At 43.9% G+C, this 19,486-nt stretch overlaps 1 protein-coding gene across 1 annotated transcript in view; it reads right to left on the bottom strand.

Annotated features, from left to right (window-relative positions):
- SV2C (synaptic vesicle glycoprotein 2C) overlaps nucleotides 1-19,486 on the bottom strand; it is a 207,182-nt gene that overhangs the window by 85,440 nt on the left and 102,256 nt on the right. The window contains exon 4 of the mRNA XM_081230827.1: nucleotides 17,367-17,518. Within this exon, the coding sequence (XP_081086953.1) occupies nucleotides 17,367-17,518 (152 nt within the window). The remainder of the gene's footprint in view (nucleotides 1-17,366; nucleotides 17,519-19,486) is intronic.

Here is a 19,486-nt window from a genome sequence, read left to right as displayed (position 1 = left end):
CTCAGAGCCCAGAAATTGCTTAGAATACTAAAGAAACCTTTTTTATTGAAGGCATGAGGAAAATTCTAAAAACTCTAGCCCCAGTAGAAGGCAGAGGTGTGCACCAGGCACAAGAAGGGCACAGAGGACGGATGCCCCAGCAAGGGCCTGGGTTAATGGCTCCTCCTAGTTGGTTCCACTGGTACCACCTTTGAATCAGAAAGGGGTGGATACCCACTTCCACAGTCTTTCTTTCCTTTTTCTCTCTCTCTTTCTCTCTCATGGAACTCTACCCTCTGTCCACTGCAAGAAAGAAATGTTACCACTGGCCCAAGGCATCCTCGGTCACAAACCATCCAAGCATAAGGGGGATGGTCACGGGAGAAGTGAGCCCGGCCACTTGTTTACCCTAGTGTTCTCTGCCTGGCCAGGCGCTGCACAGAACAGGTTGTCACACAGTTTGACTTCATTTGTGTCATGATGAAACAGAGTCCCTCAAAAACCGAGTCCCTTTGCCCAGTTCATGATTTAACCTCTCTATCCAAAACTTTATTCCCTTTCTTGTCTTGCACCTGTTCCTCCTCAAGATTGAGGAATATCAAAGAAAAAGGGGGATTATAACCAAGCAGGACCCTGTGGGGACTTCCTGAGAAAGACTACCCTCCCCTACCATGTTATCTGCCTGTCTCTTGTTTGTAGGGCAACTTTAACCTCTTAAGCTTCCCCTGAGTTCCAAAGAACAAATTTAATCAGAGAATTGAGAAAAATGAGAAACAAAGGAAAATGAAAACAGTCAAGCAAGACAAAATAATAACATAGTTGTGCCATTAAAGTCAAGGACTTTTAGTTCCTCCTCAAGGGCCATAGTATTCTGAGCCATGTCCTTGAGCTGTTTTGCAGATAATGAAATCTCCACCAGGTGGAAGACGTTAACTGTATGTTGACCACAAGCACACAGACCCCAGACCAGCTGGAACGAGAAGGTGGATGATGTTGACTCCTGCTTACTGCAGCTCCAACCAATCAGAAGAATGTCCAACAGCTGATCACGCACCCCACAACCCTCTCCCTCAGCCTTTAAAAACCTTTCCCTGAAAGCTATTGGGAAGTTTAGGTCTTTTGAACCCCAGCTGCCGGTGCTCCTTGCTTGGCCTTGCAATAATCGCTGCACTTTACCACAATCCTGTGTCAGCAGACTGCCTTTACTGCACGTGGGCAAGCAGACCCAAGTTTGGTTTGGCAACAGTGAGATGATATCTCTGAAAGTCTTTATCAACCACCGAAGATAATTCTCCTGTGCGATGATGATGCCTACCAATCAGATATTCTGCAACTCTTCCCTCAGAAGGTCCCTGTGAGCCTGTTTTCTTCCTCACCAGGCCATGCTAAGGCCCTGCCCTTCTGGCAATCACTAGCTCACTTCCAACCTCTAAGCAAAACTAAATTCTCACTCTCTTTGGTCACTGGGACTCTTCCTCCAGGGGCCCAGCTCCATTCTCTTTAGCTTAAGGGCACAGCTGCCCTGCAGGTACCTGAGGACCAGGAGTCCCACCTGCCTTTCTCTTGTGAAAATCTTCCTCCCACTCAGACTCTCAGAGACCCGCTGTCTTCTGCATCAGCACAGGGTAATTACCTGTCTTCTCCTCTTCAGGTAAGCTTGGCTCTCTTTGGCTTAAACCCAGCAGTTCCCCAGGCCAAATTTGGCACAAGTGTGTGTTGTTTGGTCCATGTAGTGTTGTGAAAACTTTCAGAAAAAAGTAGGTGATTATGATAGAATGACTTTGGAAAATATTTTAAGTTTCTCATCAAATGACACACATTTACCAAACAATCCAGCAATTTCTCTCCTAGGAATTTACCCAAAAGAAATGAAACTTCATTCACACAAGGATTTGTACTCAAATGTTCACAGCAATATTATTCTTAATAGCCCAACTGTAAACAGTCAAAAAGGTCCATCAATTGGTGATTGCATTAACAAACTGTGGTCCATCCATAATGGATGCTACTCAACAACAGGACAGAATGAACCCCTCAAACACCCAACTACATGGACAAATCTCAAAGGCATTATGCTAAAGCAGAGTCCAGATGCAAAAATTACATACTCTATGAAGTATTCAATTTATATGAAATTTTACAAAAGACAGAAAACATATCTTTGCTTACCAGGTGCCAGGCATGGTGGGAGGGACTTGACTGCAAAGGGGCATGAGGTAACTTTTTGATGATGGAAATATTCTTTATCCTTTTTTTTTTTTTTTTTTTTTGGTGGTACGCGGGCCTCTCACTGTTGTGGCCTCTCCCGTTGCGGAGCACAGGCTCCGGACACGCAGGCTCAGCGGCCATGGCTCACGGGCCTAGCCGCTCTGCAGCATGTGGGATCCTTCCGGACCAGGGCACGAACCCATGTCCCCTCCATCGGCAGGTGGACTCTCAACCACTGCGCCACCAGGGAAGCCCAGTATTCTTTATCTTGATTGAGGTGGTGGTTACAGAATTGTATCCTTTTGCCAAATCTCATCACTTAAATTGATGTATTTTATTCTAGCTTTATTTGTTTCCTTTTGCTCTGTAACAAATTATTGCACACTTAGGAGCTTAAAAAACCACACAAATTTATTATCTTCAGTTCTGGAGGTCCAAAGTCCAAAATGGAATTCACTGCACTAAAAGCAAGGCATCAGCAGAGCTGCATTCCTTATAGAGACTCCAGAGGAGAATATATTTCCTTATTTTTTCTAGCCTCTCGAGGCTGCTCACATTCCTTGGCTCAGAGCCCCATCCCCTATCCTTAAAGCCAACACCACCAAGCCAAGTCCTGCCCATGCTACCACTTTTCTGCTTCTCTTTTCCTGCTCCATCTTCTGCTTTTAGGGACCCTTGTGATTAGATTGAGCCCACCGGATAATCCATGGTAATCTCTCTATTTTAAGATCAGCTGATTAGCAAGCTTAATTCCATCTGCAACCTTAATTCCTCTTTGCCCTGTAACCTCACATATTCACAGGTTCTGGGAGTTAGGGTGGTCTTTGGGGACCATCATTCTGCTGAGCACATATGTATATCTCTATAAGGATACATTTTAAAATTGGTAGATTGAAAATTGGAGAGACTTCCAATAAATATCCAGAATTCTGCCTTCTGGTAAATCAGATCTGGCCACACCAGGCTTCAATAGCTGCATGGCTAAACCTGCTGCAGCTGAGTAGCTGCCAACCCTCTAGAAAGGGCACAGGCTGAGCTGTCATTTGCTTCAGTCCTCTTTCTTGCCAGCTTCACCTGTTTACATCACCTTGGTCACTAAGATATTTATGTTGGCCATCTTGGTCTTAAAGTGTTAAGTCAAATGAAACCAAGACTCTTCTGACCCTTAATACCTCATCTTCCCTTCTAGCCCCACTCCTCCCCAACCCTCCCCCTAACCTGTCAGGTTGATGTGCCCCCTCCATCTAATTTGTAACACCATTTGTATGTTGAAGAACACAGTGGAATTCAAAGTGGTCCCAGAAAGGATGTACTCTCAAGTCCATCACAGTATTTGAGAAAGAGGTACTGTGAACCCATAGGCTGAAACAGGGAAGATGAGAAGCAAAGCTTGGATTCAGGATTCTTCACTGTTACCCAAGAACAGATGTTCCTCCACACTCATAGGAGAATCTCTGGCTTCCAGCATGGGGCCAGGCACAGTGTAGATGCACAAAAATGTTTGCCACTCCCCAAGTGCAGTGTAATATCTCATCGAGCAATTTAAATAAAGGCTAAATCTCAGTTTGTTTAGCGGTGATGGGGGGAAAGTCCCAGGATACATTTCTTTGTAGGATAACTTAGTCTTAAACACAGAAAGAATTATATTGGTGCCATGACCCTCAACTGATTTCCTAACCCTTGCCAATCATCTCATTCAGATACGCTTTGAATTGTTGAGAAGACTGGGCAAGGGAATATACAAATGGTGGAAATAGCTCATCTCTTCCACTACTACTGGATTAAACAACCAACAAGAGCGTTTTCTAGTTAGGACAGTTCATTTGGTTAAGATCTACAGTAACCATCCCACTCTGCTCTAGCCCACACTATTTTCTTTTGCTGTATCTTGCCTCCTTTAATTTTGCCAGATTTAGAGCCTGACCACTGCCGTGTCCCCATCACACAGTTCTCATGCTCACTGTTTTCCAGCCTCTTTGCAAGTGTCCTCTGTAAGCCTCAGGGCTGCTTTTTGTCCTGGACATTCCACAGTGTGATGGGCAGCACAGCTGAAGAGCTCATTGGGGAGTGAACATTAAGAATGAGGAATAAGTGGAAAATGCAATTTAATCTGTCCTCAGGTGGAAACATGCTCCAACATTACATAAAAGATTAGACACTTCCTAAAGAAGAAGCACCTTCCAAATTTGAGAAGAATCCCTGTAGGAATTACTATGATTTCCCTATCATGCCTTCAACTTCAAACTCTGTCCTATTTAATAATCTATTCTTCTAACGAGCTCTTCTAGGCATTAATTGTGTATCTTCAGGAATTAGTTATATAGGTACACTCACAGTGGGGTCCAGTTGTGCTGAATGGCGATATTTTCTAAGATACCACACCTGCATCTTTAACTGGGCTTGCCTTGAGACCTTCTAAAAGCAACTCAGAGCAAATCTAAGCTCAATTTTGACAGAGAGACAGCTGCATAAAATATAAATGCTAAATCAGCCCATAAGAGAATAGAAACTTCCAGGTCATTCAGCACCAATGTCTCTGCTGGTAGGTTATGTAAAAATCAAAGTTTGGCTTACTCCTTACAAATGACAGAACACTGCTTGTAGAAAACAGATGGTCAGGGCTTCCCTGGTGGCGCAGTGGTTAAGAATCCGCCTGCCAGTGCAGGGGACAAGGGTTCGAGCCCCGGTCCGGGAAGATCCCACATGCTGTGGAGCAACTAAGCCCATGTGCCACAACTACTGAGCCTGCACTCTAGAGCCTGGGAGCCACAGCTACTGAGCCTGCATGCCACAACTACTGAAGCCCGTGTGCCTAGAGCCCGTGCTCCTCCACAAGAGAAGTCACCGCATTGAGAAGCCCGCGCACCACAACGAAGAGTAGCCTTGGCTTGCTGCAACTAGAGAAAGCCCGTGTGCAGCAACAAAGACCCAACACAGCCAAAAAAAAGAAAAGAAATTTATTTAAAAAATAAAAGAAGAAAGAAAATAGATGGCAGCTCTACGTCCTTTCACCTTAACAATCTGGGCAAGTGAACAGAGTATTCCTCCTTCTGGGGACCCCGATACGCATATGGCAGAAAAATGAAGTCCAGATTCTGTAGCTGGTACCCTCAGATATCAGGGAAGTCTCCTCTACCTTTCCACAAAACTGTAAATATCTCTTGCCCTCTAAGGCAGTTCAATATTATTGATGGAAATGCAGGGAATGATCATATGCTCAAACACGGAACATTCTAGAAGATGATGACAATTTTTATGTCCCCCCCCCCAGGTGACAGTTAATTTAGAAGCACAGCAGTTAGTTACCAAGACTTGGTAATGGTGTTAATTGTAAACCTTGGATAAGAGACCTAATTAGGTTAATGATGAATTCAGCCCAGCAGGGGTATTTTCAGGACAGTTCTTTTCAAAGACAGACAGACAGACACACACACACACACACACACACACACACACACTTTGTCTAGTTCAGAATATAGAGATGTGCAGAGAGATGAGTTGGGGAGCTCTTATGGAACCATGAGGCTATCATTAAGACCTTGTTTTAGAGAGAAAAAAGATAAGTGTTTCAGAGTTAGGTTTGACAGTAGGTATCTAACCAAAAAAACATTAGAAAAAAATGAATAACCCCAATGCCTTTAAAGCAGGGGGGTGCTTTTGGTGGCTGGAAGGCCCCTTCTTTGCTGGAAGGCCCTTTCAATGGGTACTGCTAAGGACCGACCTGTGTCTCCACAAAATTCATATGTTAAAACCCCACCCTACAATGTGACTATACCTGGAGATGGGATAATTTCTCTAGGAAGTAATTAAGGTGAAATGAGGTTATAAGGGTAGGGCCCTAACTGGATACAAGGAGAGGAAGACAGAGATCTCTCTCTCTTCCATATGTGGACACAGAAAGAAGACAGCTAGGAAGAGATCCCTCAACCAGAAACTACTGACCAGCACCTTGATCTTGGACTTCCCAGCTTTCAGAACTGTGAGAAAATACATTTCTGTGGTTTAAGCCACCCAATCTACGGTATTTTGTTATGGCAGCCCAAGCAGAGTAATACAGGTGGAGTATCTAAGTTTGGAGCTAGAAGCTGGGCAGAGCTGAATTTCTGTGCATAAGAAAGGAGAGTGGGGTGGGCAATGCAGTTAGATTTCCGGAGGAAGGAGACAGAAGCCAGTGAAATTACGCGCTGTGTGGGGAGAGGGCGAGAGAAGACGCAGTGTAGCCCTTGTAGGAAACACAAATGTCAAGTGAGAATTTACGAAGTTGTGGGATAAAAGGTGCATGATGTAAAAACCTCTCCTGTCTCATAACATTTTCAGTAGGATAGTTTTAAAAATAACAGAATTCTGGGTGTGACTGGTTTTTCTTATGGTAAATGATGGAGGCTTAGTGCTTAGAATGCTTGGCAAGGGGCTGTGGCAGCAACACCCGGCTAGATGAGGGGATGGATGGTTGCCACATGGGCCATATACACACACTGTAGAGACCTTAAAAAAGATTCCAAATAACCCTCTACGTGTTGTTCTTTGAGGACGTTTCTTAGCTTTGGCGTGTCTGGAGAACATTTGGAAGAAATGAGACTCAGAAGACTGGTTCTAATTGCTTATCTTCCATTTTCTGTGTCACTTTGGGAAATGACAAGCTTTCTATGCAGCAGGCTCTCCATTCCAAAAATGGGAAGGACACTGTTGCTTTTGTTCCCAAGATTATTAGAATAAATAAGATGATATATGTGAAAATGCCCTTAAAAAGTAGTACTAATTTTGTTTTCTACTTTTTATGTTGAAATACAGCCACAGAAAGCTGGAAAGATAGTACAGAGAGATCCCATGTACCCTTCACTTAGTTTCTCTCAGTGCTTGGAAATGATTAGATCTTACATAACTGTAGTACAATACCAAAGGTAGGAGACGGACTGTGGTATAATGTGTTCTTTGTCATTTTATAAACGTGTGGATTTATGTAACCACCTGCAATCAAGACATGATTCCATCAACACAAAGATCTCTGGGGGCGGCTCCACTGTAGTCACACCTGCTTCCTTTCTCCTCACCACCCCTACCCCCTGCCAACCATTAATCTGTTCTCCAACTCTATCTTTGTCATTTCCAGAATGTTTTATATCTTTTGAGATTAGCTTTTTCACTCACAAAATGCCCTTGAGGTCTCTACAAGCTGTTGTATCAATTGTTCATTTCCTTTTTTTTTTTTTTTTTTGCGGTACGCGGGCCTCTCACTGTTGTGGCCTCTCCCGTTGCAGAGCACAGGCTCCGGACGCGCAGGCTCAATGGCCATCGCTCACGGGCCCAGCTGCTCTGCGGCATGTGGGATCTTCCCGGACCGGGGCACGAACCCACGTCCCCTGCATCGGCAGGCGGACTCTCAACCACTGCACCACCAGGGAAGCCCTGTTCATTTCCTTTTATTGCTGAATAGAATTCTATGGTATTGTAGACATTTTGGTTGTTTCCACCTTTGGGCTATTACAAATAAAAGTGTTCTGAATAACCATGTACAAGTTTTTGTGAGGATATACATTTTCATTTCTCTGGGATAAATGCTCAGGAGTGCAATTGTGGGTTGTATGTTATGTGTGTCTAGTTTTTTTAAAGAAACCCCCAAATTATTTTCCAGAGTAGTGGCACTATTTTGAGTTCCCACCAGCAATGCATGAGACATGCATTTTCGGCATCCTCACTGGCATTTGGTATTGCCATTAATTTTTAAACTAATTTTTATACTCTAAAGTGTATTCACTGTTTGTTTTCAAGACAAACCCTAATGTCAACAGCTTTTGGAGGAGGCACTTCTATCTACAGTAAATGAAACCAACTTTTCTGTTTTTATTTATTGTAGGTTCCACTATCTCTACTGGAGCTCAAGTTCTCCAGGATTCGTGGAAGACACAGTCTGCTGTCAGGCTGGGATTCACATTTGCTTTGGGGAAGTCTCAGGGATCTAGTAGTCAGCTGTGATCTGAGGACCGGGAAAGTTTGGCTCACTGAAATGCTTCGGAGGATTCACTTGTCTGGGGCTTTCTAGAGTCTTGTACCCACATTTTCTGAAACCAACTTGTAAAGACCATACTAGCCTGAACCATACCGACCTTCATATGGGCCCAGGTTCTCCTCCTGACACACATTAGTGTATGCTAAGCACCTTATCTGAGTGAGGGCTTGGGACAGCTTGTCTCTAATGTCATGTGTTAGTAATCATGATTTATTAAGCACTGCAACTTGCAAAGAAAACTCTCCCCCCATGACTTTTGAAGAGCAATCAAACCAATATCAAAGCCCCTTGGAAGCTTTCTACACTAGAAACTGAAGCTGTATACTTTGAGCTAATTTTTCTTAGACAGTAAGTGTTTTCTTTGGGTTCAGGTGCTGAAATTTTTAGTTTGCTGACAGCCCTTCCAGTCACCAAAGGAGACTCCCTCAGTTCCTGCTGTTTTTTTCCAAGCTTGGTTCTCCAGCCTTCCTGACCATTCTGTGAGCTATTCAGTGGCTTTCCAATAAATCCCTTTCTGGTTGAGTTAGCTGGAGTTGCTTTCCATTACATCCATACAAAAACTAATATAAAAAGACCATACTTAAACTTCTGATTATGAAATACATGAACAGTCTTACAAGATTTTCCTACAAGAGATGGCCAGTTGTCCCCCAGTATCCACTTTATCCTGATTTGTGTTCTCCTTACTCCTTAGAATAGGAGTCAGCTATACATTTCCAAGATGCCCTTGCAGCTAGCTATGGTCATGTGTTGGAGTTCTGGCCAATGAGATTTAAGTGGATCTGTGTGGGGCTTCCAGGAAGATTCTTCATGGGAGCACAGACATACCCTTATATGTCCTTCCTGCTCTGTGCTGCCTAAGATGTGGACCTCCTGGTTGGAATGTGCTAAGAATGGTGGAACTCTGAGATAAAATGAATTGGGACCTTTGATGATGACCATGGAGCTACCATCCAAGCCCTGGACTGCCTCCACCTAGGCTTCTTTTATGTGATATAAAACAAGTTTCTAACTTATTTATGCCTATTAATTTTTTTCTTTTATATCTAGTCAATCCTAATCTTAACTCATACAGATGGTGAAGAAATGAAAGGTGGGATTCTAGGAAGAACCTAGAGTCCAGTGATTCCCTAGGATTCAGAAGAAAGCATTTGTTGATTTTTAGCTTCTATGCTCCTACCTACTTCAAAATTATGGTAGCTATTAGACCTGTCAATAGGTATTGTTACTTAATATGCTAATACATTTTGATAACTGTATTTTGAAACAACTGGTTTCATTTATAATCCTATTTATTTCATTTTCTGCATTTAAAAACATTACTCTGAAAGGAAGTCTGTAGGCTCCACCTGACTACCTGAGGGATGGATTATAGATCCCAGCTCTGCAGTGTCACCTAGCAGTGTTAGCAGCATAGGAGTCTAGCTCTTAACGTGAATACACAAGCAAGAAAACTGCCATATATATATATATTTTTTTTTTGGTACACGGGCCGCTCGCTTTTTGCGGTACGTGGGCCTCTCACTGTTGCAGCCTCTCCTGTTGCGGAGCACAGGCTCCGGACGTGCAGGCTCAGCGACCATGGCTCACGGGCCCAGCCGCTCCGCGGCATGTGGGATCCTCCCAGACCGGGGCACGAACCCGCATCCCCTGCATCGGCAGGCAGACTATCACCCACTGCGCCACCAGGGAAGCCCGTAAACTACCATATTTTTAAAGCCCATTTCTCCATTTTAAGATTATGTGTATAAGATGTGAAAGTCAGTAAGAAAAACCTCAACTCAAATTAGAGTCAGGAAGGCCAGTAGAGGGAGCTCTCACACATCATCCCTCCCCATCATTTGCATGTGTTCAACTCTATTTGCATGCCCTGCAGAAAGAAGAGTACCTTGTACCCGCAAACAGGAAGAAGTCTACTATTCAGAAGGAAGATTTTCCTCGCCTAGCAACAGCCCAGCCAATGAGAAACACCACAGCCCAGCCAATGGGAAGCGGTCACCACCCTGAACTCTTGCTTTCTTCCAATGAACTTTCCTTTGGAACAGCCCCTCCCAACTCCCCTCTTTTCTCTATAAAAGCAAGCTCCCCTCCTTTGATCTCTGGATTTGCCTATGGTCTGCCATAGCTGGTGTTTCCCAAATTGCAATTCCTCTGGCTATAACTGAATTTTGCTGGTAAGATAACTGGCTATTTTATTATTAAAGTTGACAAAAATAATGCGCCTGGTACAATGCCTGGGACATAGAAGGGTCTCAACAAATGACTGACATCCCCTCCGTTTCTGGGGAGCTTGAATGGAAGAGTTATGACCTGAGCTCCATGGTGATTGGATTGATGCACAGCAGAAGAGGCAGCTCCTGCAAGTTCACTATACAAACCACAAAGGTCAGAGTGAGAGTTGAAAAGCACTTCCCCAAACTGTGCAGAACTCTCCATCCTCAAGGAAGTAGACACATCTTTTGGGTCTGTAGCAGTGGATGGTTTTGTTGTGGGTAGAGGGGCTATTTGCACCCTAGCTGATACACATGTTTTCCCCAGGTGATGTACAGGGTGAGGAGAGAAACAGGAGGGCTCGGGTGGGAGAGCTGGCTGGTGGCTATGTTTAAGAATGCGAGACTTCTGAAATACTTGCTTCTGTTCTGGGTACTATGAACAAGGAAACATACTCACAGAAGAAATGGCCATACACTTAAACTGTGATAATGCCTTTTTGATCTCACATTCATTTCTTAAGCCCTTAAAGACTATCATTATTGGGTTTTTTTTTGGGGGGGGTGCTGATGTATTTTATGACTGCATGGCAGTCATAAAGTGTAGGAAATCTGAGTCCAAGGGTCATTTTGTTAAAATGAAAGATTGGGTTGATCCTAAAACGGACAAATTAAGAAATCATATTGGTGTATGTTGATGTACCGAATCGATTCCCTTTCAGTGTCTTACTCAGACACGTGAGCATAAAATCTTCAGGGCTGTGACATTCAGTGAAGTACGGCAAAACTGGGCAGCAGGGCTTGGGGTCACCTGCTGCCTGCCTGTCCTGGCTGGGCTGGTACGTGGGATCCCAGCTCTCATTTTATCCCTCTCCTGCCATCCTGGAGTGGGTGCAGAATACTGTGGCATGCCTTACAAGTTCCGTTCCTGTGCCTTTCCCCATTTTATCCATCTCCACAACCTTCAAATGATAAGTGAACAGTTAAGAAAACATAGTTAGGAAAAGGGGAGTAAAACCTTTTTAATATTCCAGTTCTTTCTTCCTCCCTCACCTCAACTTCAGCCCCATCTGTGGAAAGAAAAAACTACACTTAACGAACTACTTGTGTCTGGCACTGTGCTAAGTAACCACTTTTTTGTATATAGTCCTTTAGTACAGCAACCCTGTAATGGGTATTATGCCCATTTTGTAGATGAGGAAACTGAGAGTCAGAGAGCCTAAGTAATTGCCCTAAAGGTGACAAAGCTAGGGAATGGCAAAGATGGCTTGGAACCAGAGCCTGTCATATCTAAGCCCATGCGGACTACCTGTGTCCAGAGTGTAGGACACCTTGCAGCTGAGACACGGCTTGGCTCTGGGGATGTCCACGTAATAACCCACAGGTCAGCGGGTCATGTGTGTCAGCAGGTGAGGGCCATCAGGCTCTTGTTCTTTTTACCCAGGGAGTGGCGCCATGGCCTTTAAAATGAGTCTTTATATAGGATGTGCCCTTTTGAGTATTAATTCATCCAACAAATAAGTGAATGGAAGATTCTGATTCATTGGGTTGCAGGTAGTCAAGATGTTACAGTATTATTTTTTCCTTGATTCTCTCTCATTATCTTACATTTTTTCTTATTTTTTCTTCTGTCTGCTTCCTCTGATCTTCTCACCCTCTAGGTAAACTTTACACATTTTACACATTTAGCTCATTCTCCCTCTTTCCCCATAGCTCTGAGCTCACACTGGGCTGTGCTGACAGAGTCTGGGTATCCCGTGTAGGATATGAACCTGTGAGCAATAACAGCTACCATTTTTGAACATTAGTTATGAACTAGGTGCTCTAACATGATCATTAAACTCAATCTCAAAATGCTGACTTAGGAAATGGGGCTGGGGGTACTGAAAATCTTGACAAAGCTCACACGCCCAGAAGCAGCAGGGCTGAGACTCAGAATCAGCTATCACTGTTGCCTCTTGCCCTTGGCCACAGTGCCTTCCTTCTTGGGAACAAAATGTACACAGCCTTCCCTGTTTCCTTCCTCAACCAGACAGCTACTCGACCATCCCCTCCTCCCTTCATTCCAGTTTCACCATTAGGGAGAAGAAATGTATTAGCTTCACACCTCTTGTAACTAAAGGAAGTAGAAGACATCTTGGTAATTCAGACAACCTTGGGACTCTGTGTGTTTTTAAGCCCAGACATTACATAGCTGGAGGGGGAGGGCTGGGCTGGGCTGGGCTCAGGCTCTATGGGCGTCCCCAGCTTGGCCCTGGAGGTCTGCAGCAAGGGGTAGGCGATGGACGCAGCGGGGCTGCTCTAGCCCGGGTGCTGTGGGCTTTAAGAGCTGAGGCGTTTCGTGCCGAGAGCCTTCCCACTTAGCTAACTGAATGTCCTTGCTGTGCACTGTCACACACCTCGGCAGGGGACAGTACCTCACCTGATGTAAAAGTGAATGTAAGCAGAAACTAACACACCACTGTAAAGCAATTATACTCAATAAAGATGTTAAAAAAAAAAAAAAAGGAAGAAAGAACATGACGACAGAGGGTTTAATGAAGCAGACAGCACAGCAACCTGGCAGCAACTCCGAAGCCTGGGACTCAATGAAAGTTCTCAGCCAAGGAGGGAAAGGGCCTGGGATTCAGCTCCCTGTCCCACTCTCCCCTTAAGGCACTGGGGCTTCCATTCAATGCTGAGGTGTCCTGATTCATAGGGGATGTGGGGGAGGGGAGAAAGGCTGCAGGGCAACCTTTGCACCTGTGCCATCTGTTCCCTGACAAAAATGCTTGTTCTTTTGTGAACCAGAAGCCAGTCCCCACTGTGGGTCAGAAGTCTTTGGCTTGAGAATGGGTATGGGTCAAGAGGAACCACACTTTCTAACACCTGCTCTCAGCTGCTACAGGCCCCTGAGCTCTGAGGCCAAGGTGTTTACTTCTGGGTGGGTTCTTCTCTCCCCCTCCCTTACTTTATGGGGACTGCTCTTTGCCACAGGGGGAGAAAGGGTCCAGAGGCTGCTGGCTAGAAGGAGCTGCTCACAGGGAGGTGGTGGACAGGAAAGGTGCCTGGTGGGATGACATCCGTATTCTGCCCCCTAACGTCTTGTCAGAGTGCGGACCTTCAGATGCTGGCGTCCATCTGACTCCAGGGAAGTTTGCAGCCCCAAGAGCAGTGATGGGAAGGTAAAGTGCATCATGATCTGATGCTTGTACAGAAACTTGGTTGGCTGCAGCCCAGGTGAATCCGAGATCCATCAGGAACTTCTCGCATAGCCCGAGTCTTAACTAGCCAGCCCCCGCAGAAAGGGTCCGAACACCCTTTCTGAAAGTTGTGTCTAACTTCCTAAGAATCCCTCCAGGCTTCCTTTCAACATCCTTAGTGACCAGCTCAAGGTCTGCTTTGCATCAGAAGCTTGTCTGGAGCCAGAATTCTGGTCTCACGGCATATGCTCAGGCTTTACGCACTGACTGCTCAGCCACAAATGAGGAAAGGTGACGCCCAGAAACACAAGAGCACCTGCTTTCCCCATGACTATAGGCATCATCTATCCCTTGACATCCTTGCCATGTGGATGCCAATTACTGATTCCTTCCCTCCAGAGCAAATCTTATTACCAGTGTGAGAAGGGCCAGTACCCGACTCTGAGTTGCTTTACTGTGCCCTGAATTCCTTCCCTGCTGGGTGAAAGTTCAATACACTGTACAGGGGTGGTGCTCAGAGGTCTCCTGAATGAAAGATAGAGAGGCGAGGACCTGCATGCTCTCTTGTTATTTCTGTGGGCTGTGGCATCATGTATACCCTGCAGAATTTCAGAGGGAAAATAGAAAGCTTCTTATTTTTTCAGAGGTAATAGGGAAGGTGCATGGACTTTTAACCCTTTGTCTTTTTTAAGTAGAGTAAAAAGATGTGTCATTGGAAAGAAGAGATATCTAGATGTTACAGTTACTTTTAAAGTGTGATTCTGAACTGGATGAATGGAAAAGCCCTTTAGCCTGGATGAAACCAACAATATTAAAACTCAAACACCAACTGAATAAGTCAACCACGCAGGTCAGGCTTGCTCTTTGCTCCCATTCAGAGCTGCCCTGTATATACATGACAAAGTCCCAGGGGCTTTGGGCATCACCCACTGGGAGAGGTACAGAGCTGACGAATCTCAATCTGGGCTGCACGTGAGAACCACCTGGGGGCTTTAAAAGTATAGATGCTGAGTCCCCAGCCCAGAGAATCTGACTCATTTGATCTGCGGTAGGACCCAAGCATGGGTATTTTCAGGGGGGTGTGGGAAGTAGTAAACTTCTATTAAGTTTACCACTTATGCTTATGAAAAAGTGTAACCTCCATACAAATCTTGAGCACCCAGATTAATGAATTTTTATGAATAAATACTCTTGAAGCCCACCCCATCCCCATCCAGATACAGAACATCATCATCCCCCATAAGCCTCAGCACAGGACTTTTAAAATTAAGCTCTTTTATTTTGAAAAAATTAAAACTCTTCAAGTTGCAAGAGTATAAAATGAACTCAGCAAGGCTATTTAAAAAATCTCCCCTGTTGATTCTAATACACAGACAGGATTGACAGCAGTAATTTGCTGGTTTTTCTTGTTTTTGTTTTTGTTTTTTAGTGTTTTTTTTGGCCACATTCTGGCCATGGAAAGCCTTCAGTAAAGCATGGGCATACGGTTTTAATTTTCTGTTACTGATTTCTTAACCAGGTCGTTATTGGTTCCTTCAATATAGAAATTAATGTCAGCCTCAGATACATTTAATTCTGTTGTATTGTGACTGTCTCTGTAACTTTTCAAGCATTGTTTATGATTCACAACCTCCCTCTTTCTGGCTATATATGGTTTAGGGGGCCCTTTTTGCTCAAATAAGAATATCTTATGTGTGCTTGGGGAAAATAAAGGTGGGGATCATGCTAATCTTTTGTGGGTCAGCCACTGACAGTTGGCAAGGCCAGAGACAAACCTGAAGCCCTCCGCAAGGCTCGTCACAGTTCAAGGGCAGGGATGTGCGAAAGGCAGGAGTCTGGGGAGCTGAATACTGAGTGAGGAAACAAAATCAAAAACAAAACCAATCATGTCCAGGCCTGGTGGAAACAGGCAGACTGCAAAGGCCAGCCTGAGTTATGAGTTTAGGGAGGCCAGCAGGAGAAATTCTGAGATGTGATGGGAAGGGAGGACCAGGAAGGGGGCAGCAATAAAGCCAGGAGCCAAGAAGCTGTACTGTCACCAGAGGCTGAGACACAGAACATTCTAGCCTCAGAAGCAATTCAGCTGCCAGGCTGTGCTCTGTGCAAGTACCTGGCAGAGATGGCCAGGGGGGCTGTAATTGTGACGATCTGCACCTGGCACCTTATTTTCATTTACACAAAGGCTGCGTATGGACTAGTGGTGGCTCTGGGGGCAATGCTGGGTACAGCTGGACTCTGCCCAGGCCCTGCATCTCCCTTTTGTCTCCTGAGCAATTCCTTACGTGGTAGCTAAGTGACTCTTCCATTTGGAACAGTGTGCTGAGTGGGGCGGGCGTTAGACACCGCCATACAGGGGAAGGTTCTTAGGGTGACTGAGGTCCTCAGGTCCCAGATGAAGGAGGAGAATCTCCTTTAATTCCTCAGATGGTGGCAGAGGACAAGCCTCACGGTGGATATGGTTAACTGCCTATATGAGGGCATCTCTGGCCCAGAAGTGACCAAAGAGTCTAAAAATGAGAAACCCATCACACTCAAATGTTTGGCAAAGAAAAGTTCTCTTCAGGCCCCGTAACCAATTTCTTATGTCTTGCGTATTTTTGTTGTTGTTGTTAAATACAATTTTGGTTGCATATAACTTTTTAGGTTTATTAAAAGAAAGAGTGTGACAACATGAATTTTATAGCTCAGTATGAAAAACAAACCACAATGCATCTGAACACTGAAGTCTGTCTTGTCTTTGATTTTAGCAATGAGTTAAATTCACTTAAGGTTTTTCCCTAACAGAACTATGCTTTATAATGAAAAGCTGCTCTGTTCTTAAAAAGAAAGAAACAAACAAACAAAAAAAGCAGAAAACCAGAAAATGAGCAAGGAGTGAATTTTTGAAATCTAATTTTTTAGATTGATTAGATTTTAGATAAAACAAAGAATGAGTTTTTGAAGTCATAGTGGTTTTAACATACATAGTACTCATAGTTTGTCAACTTCAGCCTGTTTTCATACACATACACACACTCATACATGCACAAATATAACCAGAACACGTCCCCTCCCCTTTCCTTACATACTGAATTCAATTCCTAGATTCTGTTAACCTCTCCCAGCATGTCATTGTTTGTGGGTGAAGCAACTGGGAGCTTGTGCCTTCTGGGAGGGCAAGTACTGCTCAGAAACATGAAACCTTCAAGTATTCTGAGCTGGCAGGAACGGTTAAGTGCTTAGGAGAAACTGAAGAGGGGACCTGTGGAGCAAGGATGGTAGAGTCACCTCTTAAGTTCTGCAAATTGATGGTCCTTGACAAGATGGGATTCTTCCTGCTCCCATCCCAGTTCTGAGCTGCCAGAAGAGGTGAGGCTGACATGGGCTGAGTCTTGGACTAAGCCCAGAGGAGATGAATAAAGGCACTTGTAGGTGCCTCTTGTGCATGACAGTCTCCAGAACAATTGTAAGTCATGTTGCCTTATATGCTGATTATGATCTATGCATCCTTTCACTTCCACTTACGTGGGGACCCCAGAGTTGATATCACAAAGGAAACAATTGAAAGCAGTGGCATTAAAAATAGCAAAATGAAAAAGTATTCCTAAATGAACACTGGCACAGTCTTACCTTACACAGATCTCTATAAGGGGGGTGGGAATCCTAGACATTACAAGAGGGAGAAAGATGATGATGACAGTGTTGTTCTCAAATCAGCATTTACGAGAGAGGAAAGGGATGGGAATGGAAGCTGAAGTAAAACAAGACGACTGCCCAGCTGGTGCAAGGCCAGCCTCTTACCGTAGTGTGGGATGATGGCCCAGGCCATGGCAGAGGCGTATATGCCACCGATCATCCAGAACATGCAGAGCCAGCTCAGATGCTCACCCCGCTTCTCTCGGGCCAGCACTTCAGCAAAGTAGGAGAACACGGTGGGAATGGCTCCTCCAATCCTGCCAAGAGGTACAGAGGATACGTGAAATCAGGGCCTATACAGACAATGTGAAGTACAAAGGGCAGAGCCAAAGCAAGCTCTAACAACACATGATCTCTCTCTATCCCAGCATATCAAGGAAGGTGTATTTTCTACCATTTAGTAACTTTAATCTTGAACCTGCAATTAAGCTATGTTACCAAAAGGTGGCAGTGGTGCCCCACTCCTGTGCTTTACAGAACTTAGCTTAAGTTCTCCATGGACTTTCTGTTCCTTGTTGAATGTTCGACATGATATTTATCAAAAAAAAAAAAGCCCACAATATTTGGTATAATCTAGGGAATATTTTAATTAACACATTAGAAAAAGAGATACTACAATTATGTCCTGTCCATTACCTGGAGACTTTGGAAACAGCTTCAAACACCTTGAGAGGGCTGTCTGCAACCTATACTTACTACCCCACAGGATTGGTCCTGGAGCCCAATCTGGCTGATGTGTCGGCAAACAGAGGACCAACAGGGTTGTTTCCTAGACTGGCTCTGGTCCCAATCCAGCAGATATTGCTGAACAAGTATGAGCTCCTGGTTTAGATACCAATAGTATCTATTGTATCTAATAGTACAATAGTATCTAATAGTACAATGCTTCCTTCCAGTCCGGGTGATTATAAGAGATGCTGACTGATCTCTGGATAGAGGATATGAACAGTGACCTCTATCCAGGTTAAGGGTTCTCAAAGGAGGGTCTATGGAATAAAAGTTTTGTTCATTCTGGGGAGATGGGCCATATAGATCTCATCAGAATTTCAAACTGACCTTAACCCCCAAATTTTAAGAGCTATTGCCTAAGAAAGTAAGGTAGTATGGGAAAAAATTACTATCATTCCAAACAATATGTGAATTCTTAAACATTTTTTTATAAAATGTGCAAAAATATAAGCAAGTTGTAAAGACAACATCTAGTGATACAGTTTTTAAAATATGTATTGATTCTTTTATGTTCAGAATTCTGTAAGGAAAACTGCTATTGACATTTCATGTAAATTTGATGTCAAGGTGTAACACATGTATTTATTCATTTAGCAATAACTGATTTCCTTAGAGTCTTTGATATGATAAAGAAGTACTGGCAGTGACCTTAGCAAATGCGATTAAGAGAAAGGCCATGTCTGCAGCAAACTAGATGTACCAAATGAACCGCAGCATTCATAATGTCACTCTGCATCAACTAGTAGGTCAAAGTATGGCATCATTTCATAAGTCTGCCCCTGCTTATAGTAATGTGGTAGTTATCTACTGCTGGATATGGGCAGACCACCTAGAACAGTGTTTTTCAATCTGTAGGCTATGGAATTAATTTAGTAAATGTAAACAGCATTTTAAAAATTGAAATAGAGATGAAATATTTGAGTGACACTCAAGTAATAAGGATAAGCATCATTTCATTAAATTTTGTGTCCATAATAAATATATTTATAGCATATAATGTATATTTGTATATGTATGTGAGTATACATATATATTTAATATATAACTATATATACTTATATATATAAATGTATGAGTCACAATGTGTTTCTTAGTGACAGCGGCTGTTCAAAGAGTTTATTTTTTTCTAAATAAAGCTGCTTTTTATTCTTTAATTTATTTTTTATTTTAAAAAATAAATTTATTTATTTATTTATTTTTGGCTGCATTGAGTCTGTTGCTGTGTGCGGGCTTTCTCTGGTTGCAGTGAGCAGGGGCTACTCTTCGTTGCAGTGAGCGGGCTTCTCATTGCAGTGGCTTCTCTTGTTGTGGAGCACAGGCTCTAGGCATGCTGGCTTCAGTAGATGTGGCGCTCAGGCTCAGTAGTTGTGGCTCGCGGGCTCTAGAGCACAGGATCAGTAGTTGTGGCGCACGGGTTCATTTGCTCTGCGGCATGTGGGATCTTCCCGGACCAGGTATTGAACCCGTGTCCCCTGCATTGGCAGGTGGATTCTTAA

Source organism: Mesoplodon bidens (assembly GCF_964165515.1).
Source record: "Mesoplodon bidens genome assembly, chromosome: 4".
Lineage (NCBI taxonomy): Eukaryota > Metazoa > Chordata > Mammalia > Artiodactyla > Ziphiidae > Mesoplodon > Mesoplodon bidens.
This window is presented reverse-complemented; position numbering and strand designations above follow the sequence as displayed.